Genomic DNA, 21,464 nt, shown 5'->3' on the forward strand with positions numbered 1-21,464 from the left:
ATATTGAGAGTCAGGCTTTTAATCGCCAGCATGCAAAGTCAGCCGTCTAACCCACTCAGCCAGATAAAAGACACAGCGATGTAACTGGAAACAAAATTTTCTGAATAGGTTTCTCATTAAGAACGTTACCAGTTGACAACAACGCCACGGTATACCTTGATGCATACAGTTACAACTGTTTAAACGAACTCAAAGGGAAAACATATTTCAGTTCATTATAACCGTATTTCCATATGTTCATTTCGACTAAAATGTACAAGTGACATGGACCAAACAAACAGTTATATCTGTCATTTCGTTATAAGCGTGTCGAAATAATAATAGTTTACCGCATGTTGATAACATACTGGCTATCTAAAGGACATATATACGTAGCTGGATTTACGAATATAGCGTATGGAGTTATTTCCCTTTGATAACAAGGTACATTCCGGCTTGGTTTAAGGCTCAATAGGATTTAAGTGAGTTGGTGACACGAGTTGGTGACACGAGTGCTATGTCCCATATGAGCCAGTGCCTACACCAGTGCCATGTACCATATACGTCAGTGCCTACACCAGTGCTATGTACCGTATGAACCAGTGCCAACACCAGTAGAGCGTAAAACATGTTTATAAAAGTGGTTTGTTGTAGAACGCAGCACTTAGCAATTGCCCATTATTACGGCGGTCTGACATGCGTCAACCAAGTGAGCGAGCTTGACCACCCGATCCCGATAGTCGCCTCTTACGACAAGCAGGGGTTCCTGAAGACGAATTCTCACCCAGATCGTCGGTTATAAAAGCATTCATAAAGAGACTTTAAACGTTCAAATATTTTCGCTGTGTTACTCATCTCCGATATTTATCAATGATATACTATTCAACCACGACAACAAAAGAGCATTGACAACCACTGCAACTCCAAGCGCGTTGATCAAACTCAACACAAAACATACAAGAAAATGAGTGAATGGTGTAGGGTGCATTTTATTGAGAAAATAAACAACAACACATAATCCATTAATTCAAAGTCCCCCCAATGAAATAAGAACTTGACCAGTATGACCCTATATCAAAATACAAACTTACCCTTGACCAGTGAGATCCCAAAATTACTAATTTACTCTTGGTCAGTGAGATATCCACCAAGATACACAACGCTACCCTTGGTCATCGAGATCCCACAGTAGAACACAAGATTATCTTTGGCCAGTAAGGTTCTCAAATGACAAAACTAATTTACCTTAACCCATGACGTCTCCCCCAAAGTGCAAAATTAATTTACCGTGACCAGTGAGGTCTCCCCCTACCCCCAAAGAACAAAAAAAATATAAAAAATATAATAAATAACAATAGTTTACTTTGACCAGTGAGGTCTCTCCCCAAATTACCACAATAGTTTACCCTTGAAAACAGAGCTCCCGCAATAAAACACTAATTCGACTATGTCGCAGGTTGCAAATACATTCTTTATCAATAGAAAAAGGAAATGTATTGATATTATACTTATATATCAATATCAATCAAAAGTAAAATTGTGAAAACAGTTCTAGGTATAAAACTATAAAAGTAAGAATTAAGATCTCATTTTAATTAACGCAAAACATATACGAAATTAAGCGGAAAATATAATAAAAAGTTAACAAACCACAGTCAACTGATTTTCGATATGATGACACGTACTTAACAGACTCTCAGATGGATTATCGCTCTCATATTGTAGCTGTGAAGCCCATTTCTGCTGTCCCACGCCGAGATATTACTGGAATATTGCTAAAAGCGGCGTAAAACACACTCACTGACTCATGTTGCAGAGCCTTTTCTTCCCAACATGTGACGCATGATACGCTTTAACGGTGGCAAGAAGGGAATAATATTGTCCCACGCCATGTTAGTCCAATATCTGAGTGTGTACGTATTCTATTTTTCGAACAATTCCAGTAGGAGACACAGAAAGCTAATAATATGAATCGCAAACAGGAATTAACACAATGTTAAGATAATGTCAGTAAGAAGTTGAGCGACATACAATCTCATCAGCGTAAAATTGCTGTTCCAAATGTGTGTGTGACACAGATCATGACAGATTGCCTGGTAACACAACGTGTACCACGAGTACCACAGGGTACCGGCCTTTCAGCTTCATTGCTGATAGTAATAGTTTTGATCGTCGCCGTCCGGTCGCAGACCGAAAGAGGACTCCAGGCTGCCCACGATGGTGCTGCTGGAAGGCGGACGTTTGCTCGGGGACCAGACCAACACTCCTGCATCAGCCGATAGTGACTGAAATAAAACAGACATAAACTTACCAACCATTGCGCTGTTAATAATGACAGTACATTGCGAGTGTCCTTCGTTATTATGTCCGTTACACATTACGTTTAACGCCATATTCAGAAATAATTCTGTACTTGACATCGGTTTGTAATACTATGTTTACACCGGGTGTGCGACCGATCAGCGACCGAAAAATAGCCCTCGATCGCACTCTCTCGCATAAAGTCGTAGCGCTGCGGTCTCAGTGAGGTCTCTATCATTGCCCAAAGCATGGCCAAAGACCGCCATCGTTCGCCACCGGTCGCCTTAGGTTTGGCCTGTATAGTGAATGGTTCTCCACGCTCGTACAACTTCTACGATCGGCCCAACTCGTAGTGAGGTCGCGAAATCTGTCGCAGTATCATCGCACAAGTCTTTATAAACTCGCAGGTAGCTCGCAGGTCAGTTCCTTTGATCGCGTCCAGTTTTTCATCAACACCTCCTTGGTCATGTTCCTCTTAGACCATGGCTTTGACCATGATAAATGTTCTTAAGGCAAAGGCATCATTGGCCAGTATGAAGTATGGCAGGTTCCTTGGTAGACCATCTGAGTCAGCGTCAGGACTGGGGAGAGCAAGTGCGCCAGTCTCCAAGCGGTCTTTTAGATCCGAAGCATTAAATCTGGGCGTCTGATTGGTGTCCACTACCTTCAGTTTCCACCCACAGGAACTTGTAGTTGTAGTCCACAAGCGTCAGGGAGTAGCAGCTCTTGTTGACACACCAGTAGCCGCTTGTATTCTGATATGCTTTACATCCAGGGTCCCTATTAGTGCTGGGAATTGGTCAAAATCTCATAATTGATGATTGGTTCATTACAACCGATCAATCATCGAAAATAATTGGTTAGCGTCATTTATGAAATTTTCCTGATTATTTTTCTTAATGGACAAAACAAATAAAGAAAAAAAACTGTAGTTCTTTGGTGTTTTTGCAAAGGTATTGGCAAATTTCACATCTTTAACGGATGACTAGTAGGTTAGGAACATTAATTTCTTTGGAGTCTTGAAAATAAATTCAACCATGACTTGGAACGAGCTTCTTCTGTAGTGGTCATGAAATGTAACAGACAAAACCAACCTTGTAAAAAATATTGTTAATGCTAACAAGTGTTTCCAGAATTGTTTGTGTTCGATTATGAGTAATCATGATCGATTGCTTATCGTTTAGTCACTGCGACCAATCTTCGATTATTTCAATTAATCGGACCACCACTAGTCCCTATCGCATGAGGCACTTGCCATCTTAGGTCGCCGGAAAGTCACACCAGGGCTACATGACCAGCGCATTGCGACCTAGTTGCGGTACGTAAGACCGATCGCACCAGTCTCAACCAAGTCGCCATAAAATGAAAATTTTAAAGATTTTGGTCGTATTCAAATCGCGCACCCTATTCGGTTTTAAACAGGAAGAGGCGATCGGTCTCGAAGGTACGCGACCAGTGCGATCGTTGGTCGCAGTCAGGTCGCGTTTCGGTGTAAACATACCGTAAATTGTCGAGTCTGGACCAGACAATCCAGTGATAAGTAAGATTAGCATCGGTCTACGCAACACGGATACGATGACTTGTCAACCGCGCCTGACCAACAGCGTGCCGTTGTTCAAAACAGCCTTAGCGCTAAGGTGATCGTAACTCCCATACCTAAAATTATACTTACGACAGCCTTAGCGCTAAGGTGACCGTAACTCCATATCTTACAATATAATTTACAGCAACCGCAGCGCTAAGGTGATCGTAACTGCCATACCTTACAATATACTTACGACAACCTTAGCGCTAAGGTGATCGTAACTCCCATACCTTACGACAGCCAAAGGTTGTTTCGTACAACGGCACCGAGATCCCGTTCGGAGCATCTTACGACAAGCAAGAGGATGAATTCTAACCTGGATCTTCATTGGTATAATGAGCATAACATATTACTGTAACCTTTACAGGTTACTGACTCTATTCTATGTTACTATTGTTGTTACACATTTCTGTCACTGTTCTTTATCGCTAATTTTACACATACATATCCGAATTTATCATGACTGTTTCACGCATTACTGTCACTGTTTTTTATGGCTGAACATTACACGTTACTAGGTGAGGTGAGGTGAAATTGGGTTTTACGTCGTGCTTGAGAATATTTCGTTCATATGACGACGTGCATGCGTGTGTATGTGTATGTGCGGCTGCGTGTACTAGCCCAGACGTAAGCTGGTTTTATAGTGCTAGCCCACTGAGGTACCATGCCGCAGTGAAGGATGAATACCCCACTCAGACACATTATACTGACTCCGAGCCGACCAGTCCTTGTTGTACCCATTAACGCCGAGCGCCAGGCAGGGACCAACAAGTACCATATTTTAACGTGTTTTGGTATGACGCGGTCGGGGATCGAACCCGCGACCTTCCGCACTCCGGGCGGACGCTCTAACCACTACACCACGGAGGCGGTCACACGTTACTAGGATGGTACACATGAATATATGTTGCATATATTTGTTTGTGCCAAATATTTGTGCCAAAACGTAATCCTCCTGTTCATATGTCATTACAGAAAGTATTTACATTTGATTTCCAGTCAAATGTGCTCAGTGACAGTCTTTGAATGTAAAGCAGTTGTTCGTAAAATAGTATATGGAGGGATCAAAACAACATGGCAGCCTTCAGTGGCCCATTCAATTCATGGTGTTTTTGTGCCAAAACATTGATCCGAGAAGATGCCATCATCTAAACGCTGCACCCCCGGTAAGTGCTGTTTATTTAGACTGAAAAACATAGCAAAGTTTTACAGTTTCAAAGGAACTTTTCGCTATATTTTTCCAGTTTTTTGCATCACTGTTTTGACGGTGCTGCATTGTAATTGCACGTTGTGATGGTATTTATATCTGTTTAAGGGTGGACTGGTTTAAAGTGGTGTGTGAACTACGACAGCTTAAATATGTTATTTTCATTTTCTACTTTTCCTGTACATAACTTACAATACACGTTAATATGTGTTTGTGTGAACTGGATACATAAACACGACATACGTATTTTTAGCAGACATGCCAATTGTACTGCATCCTGTTGCCTTAACGACTAGTTACGAATGTCTTTCGGTCGCTCTCTAACCTGACATGCTATTTATAAGGTAGAAACAACCATTACTAGCACTTTTAAATATTATATACATACTGCTATTAGGTGAATGGAATATGTTAAATAAATATATGTTACTGTTAAATAAACAATAATAAGATATATAATGATATCCAATCATGTCATGTAATAATGTCATGCCAATTGGCTGAGAATATTTGATATACACATGTGGTTTATTTGAGGCCGTAAACTTAAGTCCATTTCGCCATTGCAGTAAGTAGCCATAAGTAGTGTGTATTATAATTATTTACTACATTTTGACAGCAATGAAGACAATGCTTCAAGTCATCTCATGAGTATTATTACCCCAGATCCCAGCAAACAATTACTCTTCTGCTTTAGAAGAAAACAGCTGGCTATTTTACTTTTTCTGTTAACATTGGAGATATGATTCATGACCCAGATAGTGTTTCCATGAAAGTTTGCAGTTGGTTCTTTAGAAGAGAGCCTCAAGATACACTTTATAGATGCTGTCAAATGGCCGTTTAGGAATTATAACCGAGTTGGCCAGCAGAAATCTACAGTGAATATTACAATTTAGTGCTGCCCAACTGTGTACCATCCAATGATGAGCCTGTAAACTATCACGTTTTGATTGCCAGTGCATGGCGAGAAGACTTTGCACAAGTTATCTATGCGTGGGGTGTCAAATATTACGTGGTGGAATCTGTTTGGAATGAATCTAAGAGAAACCGAACCATGCAAATGTGTGTCTGAATCGTTAGTTAAGTTCGGAACTAACGTGAGGTGAAAGTGTTATTTTGTTGGAAAACATTATGGAAAGTCAAAATTCTTTTTTACTCGCCCAAACTAAGTGTTCCAGGGGTTTGATTGTATATTGATTGAGTATTTAAAGGAAAGGAAACTGTCCAATGAACATTATGAATCCTTTTTGTCCAGATCTGGGTTAAAATTGGTCTTTAGCAGCCCGGGTGATCAGGGTGGCTGACTTGGTTGACACATGCCATCGTATCCCAGTTGCGTAGATCGATGTTCATGATGTCAGTCACTGGGATGTCTGATCCAGACTGGATTATTTACAGACCGTCGCCACATGGCTGAAATATTGCTGAGTGTGGCGTTACACAACAAACACACAAACAAACCTTTTCTGTATTCACCATATTGACATGCCAACAAAATAGAGTCTACTTTCACGGTGAACTATTTGTATATAAGAGTGTATTTCAAGTGAAGTGGTAATTTTAAAATCATTTTAGAATTTTTACAGTGTTAACTGTTAAGGTAATTCTTTTAGTTTACCTTTCTGTATAATTTGAGGTAATCCATCCGTGTTAATATAAACAAATATCTAAACAAACACCAGCATGAGGTTTTATATAAAGAGATTCCAACTCAAATATTAACTTGAAATTACTTACATGTCTTCCGCATACTCCGGCCTTGACAGTCTATATCCGCCCTTCACCTTCGTTGGGATGTCACGACCTCTGATGTCAGAGTAGGGTGTTTCACCTAAGGAAGACAGCAAACTGGATAAAAATCCCTATAAAAACACTTCTTTTCCCTTGGTGTTGTACATACAAGAGTCATTCAACCATTGAGTCATACCTTTCTGTTACTTATCAAGCTTTACAATGTCAATCGGATATGACATTTAGACACAGATCAGTACAGCCAGACACATATCTCAGCTGATGATATGCCGCAGCTCCACACGTCCAACTGCCGATTCAAATGGTTTTATCATGTAAGCTTTTTTTCCGGCTACCTGATTGGTCTAGAGACAGTCACGTGACCGTCGAGAGAAAAGCATATTGACTCCAACCCAGGTCCGACAAAAAGTCATATTGACTTGAGTTACTAAAAATAGATTTGACGTCAAGCTATGACGTCATTCTATTGTTTTACATGTCACAGTATTGTTTACATAACGTTATTGGTTTGTAGCGAAAATGAAATTACTTTTCCTGACTAAATGGATATGTTTTGGTTTTTAGAAGCTTTTTTCGGTAATTACATAATAAAACAATTATGGTCAATACCTTTTTTTATGGACCCGCGAAAAGCAATTTTTACTTCGTCCTCGGTTAATAATGCTTTTCGAGGGTCCATAAAAAACAGGAATTGACCTCATCACCAGTCTGTAATTGTATAATATCAACTGAACCAGACTCACCCAGACACAACCGGAGTAATCCAAACATGTTTTGTCATAAACATATCCAGACACAATATGACACATCCGAATTCAGCGGACAAAGCCACATTCCAAGCAATGCTGAAGACTTCTGTTTGACTCAGCAGGAGATATCAGCAGAACCAGACCAACCACACAACCTTAAGATTTATTCCAACCAGATTCGACAAAACCAGACATAGAAAAGCACCTACCCATACTAAAGATCTCCCAGATCGTCACACCATAGGACCACACGTCACTCTTCTCGTTAGCATCCTTAAAGGACCTGAGGCACTCGGGCGCTGTCCATTTAATAGGGATGCGGTCCTAAATCGGAAAGAGTCATCAGAACAACAGTATAGGGTTATGATTGAGGACTATTGAAGACACAGTCATTTAAGGGAATTTGAATTTCCAAACCAGTTGTTGTGTTGCCGTCAAGATGAGTCAGACTTACCCCTTTAGCATCATCAGTAGACTCATCAGCCTTCATCGGGCCACACCCAGTCACCTTGACCTCCAGCAGGAAGGTCAACAGACAGTTCCGTGCAGCTAGTTTGCGATGAACGATCTGAAGAAACACCACAATTGTTCATCCTCAGAGAGTTTGTTTGCTTGTTTCAACAATATTCACTCCACATGGCGATGGTTTGTAAATAATCGACACAAGTGATCTACATTATAAACTTCGAAATATGCGATCTGGATTTAATGATGTTATAACAACAATGTCCCCGTGCCTCTTCATCCTATCTATTTGATCACCTGAAGAGTGAAGACACTCATGGCTTTTTGGTGGCGGTAGGGTATCCTTGTATTTAAAGCGTTCGCTTGTCACACCAAAGACCCGGGTTCGATTCCCGACATGGGTACATTGTGTAAAGGCCATTTCTGGGGTTCCCTGTCGCGATAGTGCTGGAATATTGCTAGAAACGGCGTACAACCAAACTCACTCACTCTCATTCATGGCCAGTATCCCAGCAGTTTTTCTCTTCGGAATACAGAAGTACATGCAGAGGAGCCTTCTTCAGACCAGCATTGTGTTTCCTACATACACTGACCTTTCTGGACGCCAGGTACTCCATGGCACGTGCGATCTCCAGAGCAAAGTTCTGTATCCTGTCAAGGATGTCGTTGTTGATGTTGGATCTTTGCTTGATCAGCCACTTGTCCAGCTGGCCAGTCTCGCAGTACTCCAGCACCATGACGGGACCCACTGAGAGACACCACAGAAAGTCAGACACATGTTATACAGCCAGACACTAAACAGTTACAGATTCATCATAATCATAATTCATCAAACAGGCGTTCATACAAACGTTTTACTTACGAACTCAAAATAGTTATAAATACACTTGTTAAAATAGCAGACACAAAACATCTACATGTTATAATGACGGAGAGATATATTTAATGCCAACAGGACAAACAAAACGAAGTCATGGTTGGAAGATCTATGAACAGATGTCAGCATAGACAGGAGGAGTAATGGAAGGAAAGGATGACTACACGATGCGACTTTGCCCATGTTTATGGGATGAACATGGGATGACAGAACTGTTACTCAACGGTGATCGTATCAAGATGGATAACCAGCCACAGTATCGTGCACATTGACCGTGTAAGACGTCTGATGCACCATCATCACCATCATCCTTATGCTCCCTTATGGGCATATTGTACAAACGTATTGCCGGGGGTCTTTCCTAAACAGACAGCAAGGTTCATGGCATGAATCAAAAGGTCACGTTATTGTATTTGAATGGTAATGGTGATTTCAACTCCACGTCTCGTTCTCCATGACGGCTCCTAAGAAGCCCAGCACATTGCGGTGCTCACCGACCTGTGTAGCAGCAAAGTTGATCTTCGCCAGCATCAAAGGATGTCGTCTTCCATTCTCCCGCACTGTGAAATGTCGACATAATGAACTTGACACCAGGACCATAACACAAAATGACACATACTAAGGTTGAAATGTTATTCACATAAAAATAGTTTTACCTTTCAGGACCTTCGCAGCCACTTCCCTTGACGTTCTTGGGCGTTTCCATCCACTTGGCCTTGTAGATCTTTGCAAACCTGCCGGTAGCGATGACCTGTCAGGCTGATGTCTTCTGGAGGGGACGTAATAGGGTTCTCTCCTAGGTCCATGCCGTAGATGTAGATGTCGTCGTCCTTGTGTGCATGTTGCATTCTGTAGCATAAATGTAGTGTAGTATAAATCCATTATCCATGTTTTTAGCAATGGTAGTATGGCAGTTATAGATTACAGATTGGATCTGGTTTCTCCGTGGAAGGTCTTATCTGACATTGATCTGATATTTTGTAACATTTTGTGATAGTTTGTAATAATTATTCATCTGTTATCATATCCAAGGTTCATTGGTAGAGTACATTCACATCTCCAAATGAACGTAGTGCAATGGTGTATGTCTGATACTAAATCGTACGTCAAATGTCCATCTACTTCTACGGTTGTTCCGATTGAAGCCCGTCGTTTGTCCTGAGGTCACAACATGGGGTTGTTCTCTGTAATTGTTCCGACGCCCGAGGATTCCAGCCAATAGCCCAAGGTGGAACAGAATCAGGCCAACAACAACCAGTATCAAAGCTAGCAGCAACAGCGTTCCTTGACAAAACAGAAAATAGCACATTATGGATGCGTTTAACTGCGTATGTAGCACGTTTTTGTAATAGTTCTTTATTAGTCTAATTACCAACAAGTTTATTGTTTAGAGAAGATATTTTATGGGACGATACAAAGTTGTTGTCATATGAAAAGTCAGTCATGTACCTATAACAACACCAGCAACAGCTCCAGATGAAAGTCCACCAGAAACTGGACCTGCAGAGTCTGGAGAGATAGAAAACTTGCGTCACAGTCACACAATATCAGTCAGAAATTAGGATAAACGTTAACATCTTATTCTACATCTCCATCAATCAGAACAATAAATACTGCTGCACACCAGTTAGAAATATTCGATGTTTCTCACATACATTTGGTAAGTATATGCTTGAAATAGATCGTCTTTTGTAAGCGTGTGTTCACATAAATATAACCCTTTTACTGTCTGAACAATTCTTATTCCTTTTGCTTGTTGTTTTTGTGTTTTATCGCTGCGTCAATAATCTGGATAAATGACGGCGATCTGTAGGCATTCTGGGCCTGACAATCAAGTACTTGACATAAATGAACAGAACTAGGCAACATAATGTGAACAACAACCACTACTACTACTACTACTACTACTACTACTACTACTACTACTACTACTACTACTACATATGTGCATTCAATAAATGTTAATTAATGTTGTGTTGACCCAGGTTAGAATTGGTCTTCAGCAACCCATGCTTGTCATAAGAGTCGACTAACGGGATCGGGTGGTTAGACTCACTGACTTGAATGACACATGTAAACGTATCCTAATTCCGTAGATCGATGCTCATGATGTTGAACACTGGATTGCCTGGTCCCCATTCTATTACATACAGACCGCCGCCATATATCTTGAATATTGTGCGGCGTTAAACAACATACAAACAAACCTGTTTTGACGGTCAATGGGACAGCCCTGCTCTTATAATCCACATACTGGGATATGACTACAATGCTGTATTCTGTGTCCGGCTGGAGGCCGACCAGAGTGTGGGTGGTCGCTGTACTGTGCAGTAGTCTCATCTCCGTCCGTCCATTTGACTCATAGCTGATCCACATCTCTGTCCGGCGGTAGCAGCTGAGGGCGTGTTTCCACGCCAGGGTCACTTGGTTGGTGTCCTTGCTGATGATAGTCACGTTTACAGGTGCTAGCGCTGATGCAAACAAAGAAGAGATACGTAATGTATGGTTTTGATACTGGAACCACCACGAATCCAGGTAATGTAAATGTGCTTTTTTAAGTGGGGGTACTTCAGATTTAGTTGTATTATTATTTGGGAACAAAGTTGTATGATGGTATATGAATATATAAAATAATTCATTGGTAAACATTAAGTATTTAGTGCAAACACGTTTTTTTTACCATAATGCTCACCTGAAAATGGTCAGCTTAAAAATCGACATTTTAGTGAAGCGTGTCAGTTGATTGTTGTACTTTTCAATTAACAAAAACAGACTAGGAGTTGTTGTGATATTGGTTCAAACTAAACTAAACGTTTCTTGACATGCAGCGTCTGTCATGTCAGGAACGGTAATGGGTATGTCGGAATTTGGCACAAGTCAGAGCATTGTTTCACGTTTCAGAGTCAGTAATTATCAGATTACAATGATGATACCAATAGAAAAATACGTCAATAACACATGTCGATCCCTTCGACAACTGACACACAAGACCGTTTCTTATGAACGGATATGTTACGAAAGATGCTCTCTACAAAGCTACAGGTATTAGAGTGAGTAGACAGACGAATAAGTCACTGCAGATATTGAACCTGCCTGTCCGACATCGATGTCGTTGGTGTAAAGAGCGGTAGCGCTGGACCAATCCTCGTGGGGCAAGCGTTATGTTTTTCGGATGAATCAAGGTTTGCTTCTGATTTTCTAGACAGGCGCAACAGAATCGCTTTGAGTGAATGGCCGTGTTCATTAAACAGGAAGATCTTTCCTTCATTGAGCTGGGATCAATATGACTGTCAGAAGACTTTTACATGTTATCACATTATTTACAAGGCATCGATATCCTTGGACGATGCTTACGACAGAATCACCGATGTCTTAGAGGCTTATTTACGTGATATTGATAACTTCTCATGGTAAGTGATAATCATCTAACACAATATATGGTCATCTGACGTTCAACGTCTGTTGCACATCTCAGTGAGATATACCTGTTAGTCTGCGAATCTATTTATCTCATTTAAAGATATACAATATCAGTAGTTGTGACCTCATTATTGAATAACCCCTACGTTTGTTTACTTGTATAGTTCCATAATGACGAGAATGATTTTCAAACGCCAAAGTCCGACTACGACCATATTATAAGCATGAGTTGGAATGGCAATTTAATAACGCCATAAGGAGAGGGGATGGTATTCCGCCCCAGGACTGGCACCCATCACAAAGACTTGCAGAGCAAACACAGAAGCAGATCAGAATAGAATATTGCATTTTCATAGGTACTATAAGTTACCTAGACGACCGGTTTGGCAAGTTTATGAGGTAATGGTTCACACAGGGATTCTTTACACGTTGTGTGTAACCTGGAAATGACAGACGTACATTGATACCATACTTACATCCCTGTGTTCCAGTCAGTGTTCTGACTGTCCACCTATTATAATGAAAGTGCAACGTTAAAAAACTTTGAACATATCATATATTGAATAAATTGACACTGGATCTTACGAAAACGTTATTTAATATATGTATACCTATATGAACACCGTTCTTGTTTGCAGAATCACACAATTTTTATCTATGTCACAAAACAAGTTATTGGCAGCAGTATGAAGCTGATATCCAAACTCACGGTGAAACTCTCTGTTGTATGAAGACCGGCCATGTTCACGAAGTTCATTTCCATTGTCACCGTCTTCCCTTCCAGCATTGGGTGCTTCAACCAGCAGTTCCTAATGGGCAGGAGCTGCTTCTCGTTGAAGCAGACTGGATTGACGGTGGTACAGTAACACGTTGAAAAACCGTTACAGGACTGTTGAAAAAGGTGATATCATATGGCTCATGGAAATGAACAAAGAAACAAAAAAACTGTCTATCGATTCACAGGATCTATGGTCACTTACATCTATGGTCGTGAGAGGCAACGTTTCATTAACAATCGCCACGTTGTTGTCAGTTTTCCAGATGAAGAGGTCCACACGTTTCATACCACTCTCCATGTCCCGAGCGTTTACTTCAACACTAGAATCAAAGAAGTGAGACGTTGTTGGTTATTTTTATTTCAGGCGATGAGACAAAAAAAGTAACATCGACGTAGTGCTATTCATCGACTATCAAAACGAACTTAACGGAATATAAAATGAGAATCTTTATCAAGTATTTCCACCGGAATGGGAACGAATCTTAAAATTATCTGTTACTCTACATTAAAAAGTAATTTCGATTTACAATGTTACCGTTATCTGGTTATATACCGGACTTTGACAGGTGCATAGTAAGAATCTCCGGTAATTTCAAAACCTGTCAGTCATGTGTCCAGATAAATGTTAAAATCAGTTTTCTAATTACCTCTGTCAATTTTGTTACTCCTCGAAAAAGAAAAGAATCATTTTCACAATGCCATCGAGGAGTTGTAAAAATAGCAGGTTTATGGAAAATCCAAGGAATTGATGCATTGCGATACCCTCTACATTTCTGATTGGTTATTTGGATGGAAGGTCTCGCGCACAATGAAAGGCGTGATCACCTGACCGGTAACATTTACAAATAACCGGTATTCTCAAAGTTGAAGCTCAGCTCGATTACCGGAAAAAAAACCCCAGGTGACGAACTGATGAACTAACTAACATCCGTATGTTTTAACACATTGAAATACTAAAGTACATATATACGACTACTTACGTTGAACTGAATGAAACATTGTTCGACTGGACGTTCTTCCTGAACACAGGCTGCTCGACATCAGGCGGTGTATCATCAAAATGTACCCTGGTCGAATCTACCCGGGTGTTACCTAGGACGTCTGTAGCTCTCACCCAAACTGTCACCGTGTCGCTCTTCGTCAGTGGATATAGGTGTGGATCTATCAATCACAAACGAATATTCATTATTTTAGAACAAAAAGGGTAGTCACGTGATGTGAATAAATAGATTTACTGAGCCAGCGGATTCAGGATTTACTCCATTTTAAGATACCAGTATGTCGAGTTCTGTTGCAAAAATGTTCATGGCAGTAAGTATAATCCCGAATTGACATATGTTGCATAATAACGAACACGTTACCTCGAGGTATGGTATATGTTTCACTGAGTCCAACATCAGTCCAGCCTGTGGCTGGTTCCGTCTGATTCACACCGGCGTTGCTGTCCTTCACATAAGCTATCCCAAACTTGACAACACCTCTCCTGTTTTGTATTGCGTCTACTGTCCTGTTTCCTTCGTGGTCATCATGTCCGGACTCATCTGGGATGTTCTTCAAGAAGTCCCCTCGAGCTGTGGCGGGTATTCGAGGACTTGGTTCAACCACTTGCCCTGCTCGTGCATCAGGTTGACAAAGTGGTTGGTCCACGTGACCTTGATTTCCCTAGATGGATCATCTTGCCAGTTGTACCCGCCATTAGGATCCGCCGAAGATATGTATAGACGGTTGTCTGCTCCAGTATCTATAGTAACACTGGACACGGGGTCGTATATGGCGATTCTCCTGACAAAGACAGAGTTATTGGCCTTGTCTGAGGCCTCCAGGATGAAGGAGTACACTCCAGGAGCAGTTGGTGTGTAGTTGGCTTGGAAGGAGTTGGAGGCAGATGACGACTGATTGACTTCAATAGGTCCATACATGGGGTTCAAGGGTTCATTTTCCTTCAGAACCTGGTTCCCATCCACCTGAAGTTTGAATACTTCCCAGGCGTAGCGGTACATGCCAGAAAGAAAATCATCCCAGTTGGACCACCGGAGATTGATTGGATTCTGAAAATGAAAGTGTAACAATGTGCCTGTTTCAAGCTGATATCAATAGGATATTGCTTTGGGTTTCCATAACATATGGAGTTAAGGTTCACTTTAGAATATTGTAATGCTGTCCGACATTTAGTGAGGATCAAAGACAAATATTGTGAAATTATTTATCTGGAAATAATGATTAAGGAAACCTAATCGTATAAGCGATATCAGAATTTAGTGTTGAGACACTTCATGGCTCCTTGTAAGACACGATACACAGTGTGTTGTTTGTCTGTGGCTTTGAGTAAAATAGGGTGTTGAATGTGTACTCAGGATTCATGAAATAAAACTATGTGTTCATTTTGACGAAATATTCAAACACCTTTTAGTGATCTTGTGATATTAGCATGAAGGCGATTTAGAGGACACAACATGCACTTTAGGATGATGACTTGGGGACATAATACGATGACAGTGTATCACTCCAACATGTGCATCTTGATGAAATGCTATCCCAGGTCAGTTGTTTCCATATGCTATGTCGAAACAGAATGTTCCATGCCAATGACAAGGATGCCAATACAGTTCCTATTCCTTACACATACTGATCATGGTATCTTTTTCACATGTAATGATGTTTACCTTTGTCACATCTTGCGTCATTGAAAACGGTACATCTGAACAGGGTGACCCTTGACCCAGGCAGCTGTGGGTTGGTTTCTTGAAGTCAAAACGGAACTGCATAGACTGGTCTACCATATGTCCCATGTACGTCTGGTTCCCTCTGTTTCTCAGGCCAAAAGAAGTTAATTCCTGGAGTTCCCGGTAACCCCCGTTCCAGGCCTTGAATCTTAGAATAAGTCTGAAGTGGAGAGGAAAAGATACGTATGTAGCCCTTGCTTTTTCCGGCCGTACTATTTCTTATCTCAGTATTTTCTAGCAAAAGTATTAAGATATATTATTATATGTATTCGGCACATTTACTATGATGATATTCTTTTCAATTAAAGCATCGAGTCCCTACCATAATTGTACACAGTGTGGATTCCATTATACAGACACGATTTCTCTTATTCATTCTGCTGATCAAAGTGATATACCAGTCTTCATATACAGATGGGACTATGACAGACGTAGTTGTAGTTACAAACAGCACCAGCACAAAGGAACCAAACCTGTGCGCACGAATACTGGAAGGAACGGCACATGTGTAATTCAATGAACCACTCGTGAGCACACGAAGGATTGAATGAACCATGAGTTGGTGAAATGTTTTTATTATTCACTTCATTTGGATAAAATCATCGTTGTTTGATACATTTTGCAGACATGATTTCATAATAGAACAAAAAAGGGAATGACATATCTCTTTGTTAGGATTTGCAGTGGGAATAATGGTGTATAAAAGAGGTTGAAAGAGAAGAAATAATTCACTGTCACAAACAATCACAGGACATTCTCAAGAATATTCCATTTTCTCTCAAATAAATCAATACCGAGATTTGTTTCTAGCAATATATTTCTCAATGTCATAAACATCATTTAATATCATATTATATATGGTCAAACCTGGTTTCACATATTTGATATTCATGACAATGTTGTGGCGCTTTTCTGAAATGATCCTGCGGTTGAGCAAGTGATCACTATTGGCACAGAATAATATATCTTGAGTTTAGAGTTCGATTGTTCTGTGCAGGACAATGTTAACAAAATTGGTGAATTTTTACCAGAATAATCTCATGGTTGGACATTCAATACGACGAATATGTGACGATGCCGACACTTGTTTCTCAAAAACTTCATTTATTTATGTCAATAAACCATAATAGATATCCAAACAAAGTGCTGTATCATTCTAAAAGTAGCTTTGTAGATTGAGATTAACAAGTATACAAACGAGCAAGGAGAGGTTGTTAACTGATAAGAGAAAAACATGAATACACAGTGCCTTCTAGAAAGTGACCAAAAGTAATGTGTAATATTGGGACTAACCCTTCTGAGTAAAGTACAGGTAATTGAACAATTGTATTGAGCCCCATTCGGGATTCGCACCCACACTATCACACTATCGACTTTCAACACCGTGGCTCCACAAAATTCCTAAAATCAATATATCACTTAGAAAGAGTATTTTATAATATAACACGTGTTACAAACGAGGAAAACATCTTACGTATCTCCATTTTCCAGAGCTCTGTCGTAGTCCCGTTTGGTTATGTCACAGTAGTAGGTGTCGGATGTTGGGTTGAGGTAAGACACAGTCGGTGTGCAGGGCAGAGTTGTGTCAAGACTGACAATCGGGGTTGACCCTAGAGGCAAAATGTAAGATATGATGAATTTTGAACAATGGTGTAACTTTTGCAACAAAGTGATCAAGTTTGGTGTGGCATTTGCCATATAGCATGTGGCATATATGCTTGCGTATACAGCAACAATTATGTATTTCTAATGGTGGCTTTCTCTACGTTCACAAATGAATGGATGCATTATAATATGCATTGTTATCGGGTCGGATATTTTCATTGCTGGTAAGTGTATTGATCTAACTGAGACATAATCATGATAATTTGTGCTGATTCCAGAAGTAGGGCCGATAGTTAAGAACTAACCTGGTTATGCCTTTACAATCAACAGATTCAATTTCTCTGACTTACACCAAGTTATGTATAATTTATCTATATGTAGAATAGCACCAGATGTAACTCGTACTCGTTGAGAATTATCTCGAAATTCATGGCATAGAATCAAGGATAAGCATGGCGTGAAAACGATGGTTCCAATCATATTAAGATGGTTCTCCAACTTCTGTACCAACAGTCATTTCGTATTGCAGATCTCACGTGATTCAGACATATCTGGTTTGACAGATAAATGTTGTAGAAAGTTAAATGTTATTATTTCTGACAAATTGTATGCTTGTGTTTAATTCCGTCATTATCATGTCATTCAGAAATTTTTACTAGTACCAGTAGTATACATAATGGTGGTTTCGCCGCAAATTCCTCTGAGAGGTTTATTTGTGGTTAATTAAGCTCCCTGACCGGTTAAAAAAGTGTTGTCCATGAAGTATCCATTCATCGGACACGCTCTGTGTAGGATCAGTTGTGAACTCTATCATAGATACGGGATGTTGCTCGCTCCAATAACCGCAGCGATCATCACGACAAAGCATTGCAGTTTTAACCATAAATGTTTGCCAAATGATATACACGATGACGAAGGCGAACCTCGAATTGATTCCACCTTCTGTGGAGGTGGAGGAGATGACCCTCAAAGTATTGATTGATAATGTCGTGAAGAAAGAAAAAAACTAAAAAAATACTAAAAAAGTAGCCGCTGGTAAAAATGGCGGGTTAGCTAAGCATCATAATAAACCGATGAATAATCGGGCGTGGATTCTGTACGCCATGGCATTTTATGTTATAATCATGTCTACCACTGATGGAAATAAATTTGTCAACCACGCATATCACTACGTTGTGGTCACTGGCTTAGCCATAGGCTATGTACGATTAAGTAAAATGATACCAAACGAGGCACTCCGAAACGAGTCAATCCCAAACTCGATTTCAATGCGTACGACATGGGCATGCTGGTCCTGGATTTGGGACTAGCGATGGCCACCAAGGATATGCTCATCAAGCAAGGCATCATCCCGGAAAACATATTGAAGTAAAGACCCATTATAAAACATAAAAAATGGCCACGATTGCTTTGTTTGTCGGCAGGGCTTTAGCACATGCCCTCGCCTTTTTGAGTAGCAATACTACCATTTTTCTTATTTACGAATATCAAATGCAGTCTAAACAGATGCGGAACGGAAACGTCACGATTTAGCCGTGGAGAAATTACAAGCCAAGCAAGCCTAATACACGAAAAAACGAATGCCATGAATGGATTTTATTCACGATCAATTCCAACAAGAAGGGCACGCCGTACAAACGTTTCAGGACGTAAACGAGGCCATGCACGAGTATTAACAATGGGGACCCCCTCGGAGATCAACCCAACCTATCGGAATATTACACACCTTCTCCGAATCAGAAAAACTGCGAGCTGATCTTCTTGGTGTTAGGTTTCTCCACGACAGTCTTAATCGCCAAGAAAAAAGACTAACGTATATGTAGGTGCATATAGATAAGCAATTAGACTAACGTATATGCAGGTGCATATATAACAGCGAAGATGAGACCCGCTCCGTATCATTGCAATTACGTGCTTCTTGGAAAAGCCGAAACCTGTGACAGGAAATGCGCGACCGAATACTGCGGCATACACATGATGTCTGTCAGAAAGGGATGCGTAAACTACACATGTTCGGTATGCGGTATTGGAGTGAAATGGCATTATGATTTGTGCAAAGCCCACGGAGCAGATGTGGTCCGAAACCAAATTATTTATGACAAGAAAAACAGATGATCTCAGCGAACGTAATCGACTACTCAGAATGAAAATTTGAAAAAAGATTAATTTTTGTCTATTCAAGGAGAAATATGTATAAATCGATATAATGGATAAGATTTTCTACAGACCACGGGGCTACTGGAAAGGTACAAGCACTATCACCAATATCGCTGAAGCCACGAAAGTCTCTGAAGAGACCGCTAAGGCTTGGTTGGAAAAGCAAGCCTTATAGCAAATTTATTTGCCGGCTCCTCCATACATCCCGAGAAGAAAGTTCAACACTCAATCGAGTACATCAAGCCGACCTTTTGTTTCTACTGCATGATAAAGTGAGATGCAAAACGTACAAATATGCCCTGTTGGATGTGGCCAGTTGCTGCAAAGAGGCCGAAACCACTCACAGCAAACGTTTCGGCTCAAGTGGCTAAGGCGCTGGAACGTATATACAAACTTTAACGTGGCCTGTAGAATTACAAGTCAATCCTGGACGTGAATTTATGGGTTCTGTGTCGCAACTGCTGTCCAAACACAAAGTCAAGGTCAGGCGCGATATGGTGGGAGCGCAACCAAGCCATCGTGGAGAGATTCAACCGGACCTTAGCCGAACGCTTGTTCAGACACCAGTATGCCAAAAAATGACGACACCCAAAACCACTTGACGGAATGGGTCGTGCGTTTACCTCAGGTGGTAAGTGCAATCAACAACGAAGTGATGCGTCTCATCAACAGAAAACCTGTCGAAGCCATTAAAATGAAATTGGTGACAACCAAATCGGCCGCAACACCAAATAAAAAAACAGAAGAAACTATCAAGTGGAGTCAGCGTGAGGTATTTATACCAGTCCGGTGAACTCGAAGGAGGGGATTGACATTGTGTCAAGGAACCCGTGTGATCCATGAAAACGTACCAAATCGATCGGGTGGATATCAACGAAGACGGACCCTATTTGTATTACCTCAAGGATGACCCGGTAGAGGATTTGTGCGAGAGGAATTGCTCTTCGTACCTCATGACATGGTATTACCTCCTTATTAAAACCCTTTACCCTTTACAGTATATTATCATCATGTGGCGGTTGATCGAGAAATGGTTGTTCAATCGCGTTGGCGTGGACGGTGATAGGCTCAATATTTATTCAACCCTACTTTCGAGTGATTAGTCGAGGTCAATTCACCAACATGTATGATAGTTTAGGTTTTGTGGGAACCGAACGGTAACAACTTCTCATGGATGCTTTAGTCGATTAAAGCCTCGAGGTCAGAGACCGACTTATGCTTATGGACATCATTGTATTAAGTAAAAATAAAATTCTGCTCAACGACGATGCTCCATGGATAAAAAGCAACACTTTTGTAACCGGTCAGGGAGCTTAATTAACCACAAATAAACCTCTCAGAGGAGTTTGTGGCAAAACCCCCATTATGTATACTACTTTCCCATAAAATGTTCTCACCCCTCAACGGTAGCTTCTCATGGTTAATGTCAACTTCTGCCTTGGCAATTCCAATGCCATATCTCTTGATGAAGAAGGGGTGAGTGTAATTATCCGTCATGTAATGGGCAGACGCAGTGACGTTTACCCAGTTGAATCTCTCCCTGTTTGTCCACACGGAGTCAGCATCAGTGGACATGGTGGAGTCCGCGTACAAGGAATACTTCTCCATGGTTGGCATCCCGGTGCCACGTTGCCAGAACGACAGTCTGGCGCCGATCTCGTAAATCTCTGGCTTCTGGGTTGATTCCACTGCAAAAAATATGATCAAGGACATTCCGTCGCTTAGTTACTATCACATCACAAACAGTTCTTATTATGAAATTGGGATCTATCCACTTTGACTATATTTACCACATTTACGCACATTCCATAACTCACTGCATCCAAGTCTTATTTAGTCTAATATAGTGCAAACATAATGAACTAG

The 21,464-nt window shown here is 40.7% G+C and overlaps 1 protein-coding gene across 1 annotated transcript in view; it reads right to left on the minus strand.

The window, feature by feature from the left end:
- Nucleotides 1-1,846: 1,846 nt before the first annotated feature.
- The window catches only part of LOC124273481, a 29,547-nt gene continuing 9,929 nt past the window's right edge, over nucleotides 1,847-21,464 (minus strand). Inside the window, 23 exon segments of the mRNA XM_046708750.1 lie at nucleotides 1,847-2,233; nucleotides 2,236-2,264; nucleotides 6,810-6,903; nucleotides 7,783-7,897; nucleotides 8,028-8,141; nucleotides 8,632-8,786; nucleotides 9,356-9,475; nucleotides 9,572-9,599; nucleotides 9,601-9,667; nucleotides 9,669-9,748; nucleotides 9,750-9,764; nucleotides 10,021-10,199; nucleotides 10,365-10,409; nucleotides 11,123-11,386; nucleotides 12,812-12,838; nucleotides 13,041-13,224; nucleotides 13,316-13,433; nucleotides 14,094-14,274; nucleotides 14,475-14,676; nucleotides 14,679-15,161; nucleotides 15,777-15,996; nucleotides 17,311-17,446; nucleotides 20,996-21,286. Of these exon segments, the coding sequence (XP_046564706.1) occupies nucleotides 2,124-2,233; nucleotides 2,236-2,264; nucleotides 6,810-6,903; nucleotides 7,783-7,897; nucleotides 8,028-8,141; nucleotides 8,632-8,786; nucleotides 9,356-9,475; nucleotides 9,572-9,599; nucleotides 9,601-9,667; nucleotides 9,669-9,748; nucleotides 9,750-9,764; nucleotides 10,021-10,199; nucleotides 10,365-10,409; nucleotides 11,123-11,386; nucleotides 12,812-12,838; nucleotides 13,041-13,224; nucleotides 13,316-13,433; nucleotides 14,094-14,274; nucleotides 14,475-14,676; nucleotides 14,679-15,161; nucleotides 15,777-15,996; nucleotides 17,311-17,446; nucleotides 20,996-21,286 (3,257 nt within the window). The 3' untranslated portion in view covers nucleotides 1,847-2,123.

The sequence above is a fragment of the Haliotis rubra genome, unplaced genomic scaffold (genome assembly GCF_003918875.1).
Source record: "Haliotis rubra isolate DU_JTF1 unplaced genomic scaffold, ASM391887v1 Scf1808, whole genome shotgun sequence".
Taxonomy (NCBI): Eukaryota; Metazoa; Mollusca; class Gastropoda; order Lepetellida; family Haliotidae; genus Haliotis; species Haliotis rubra.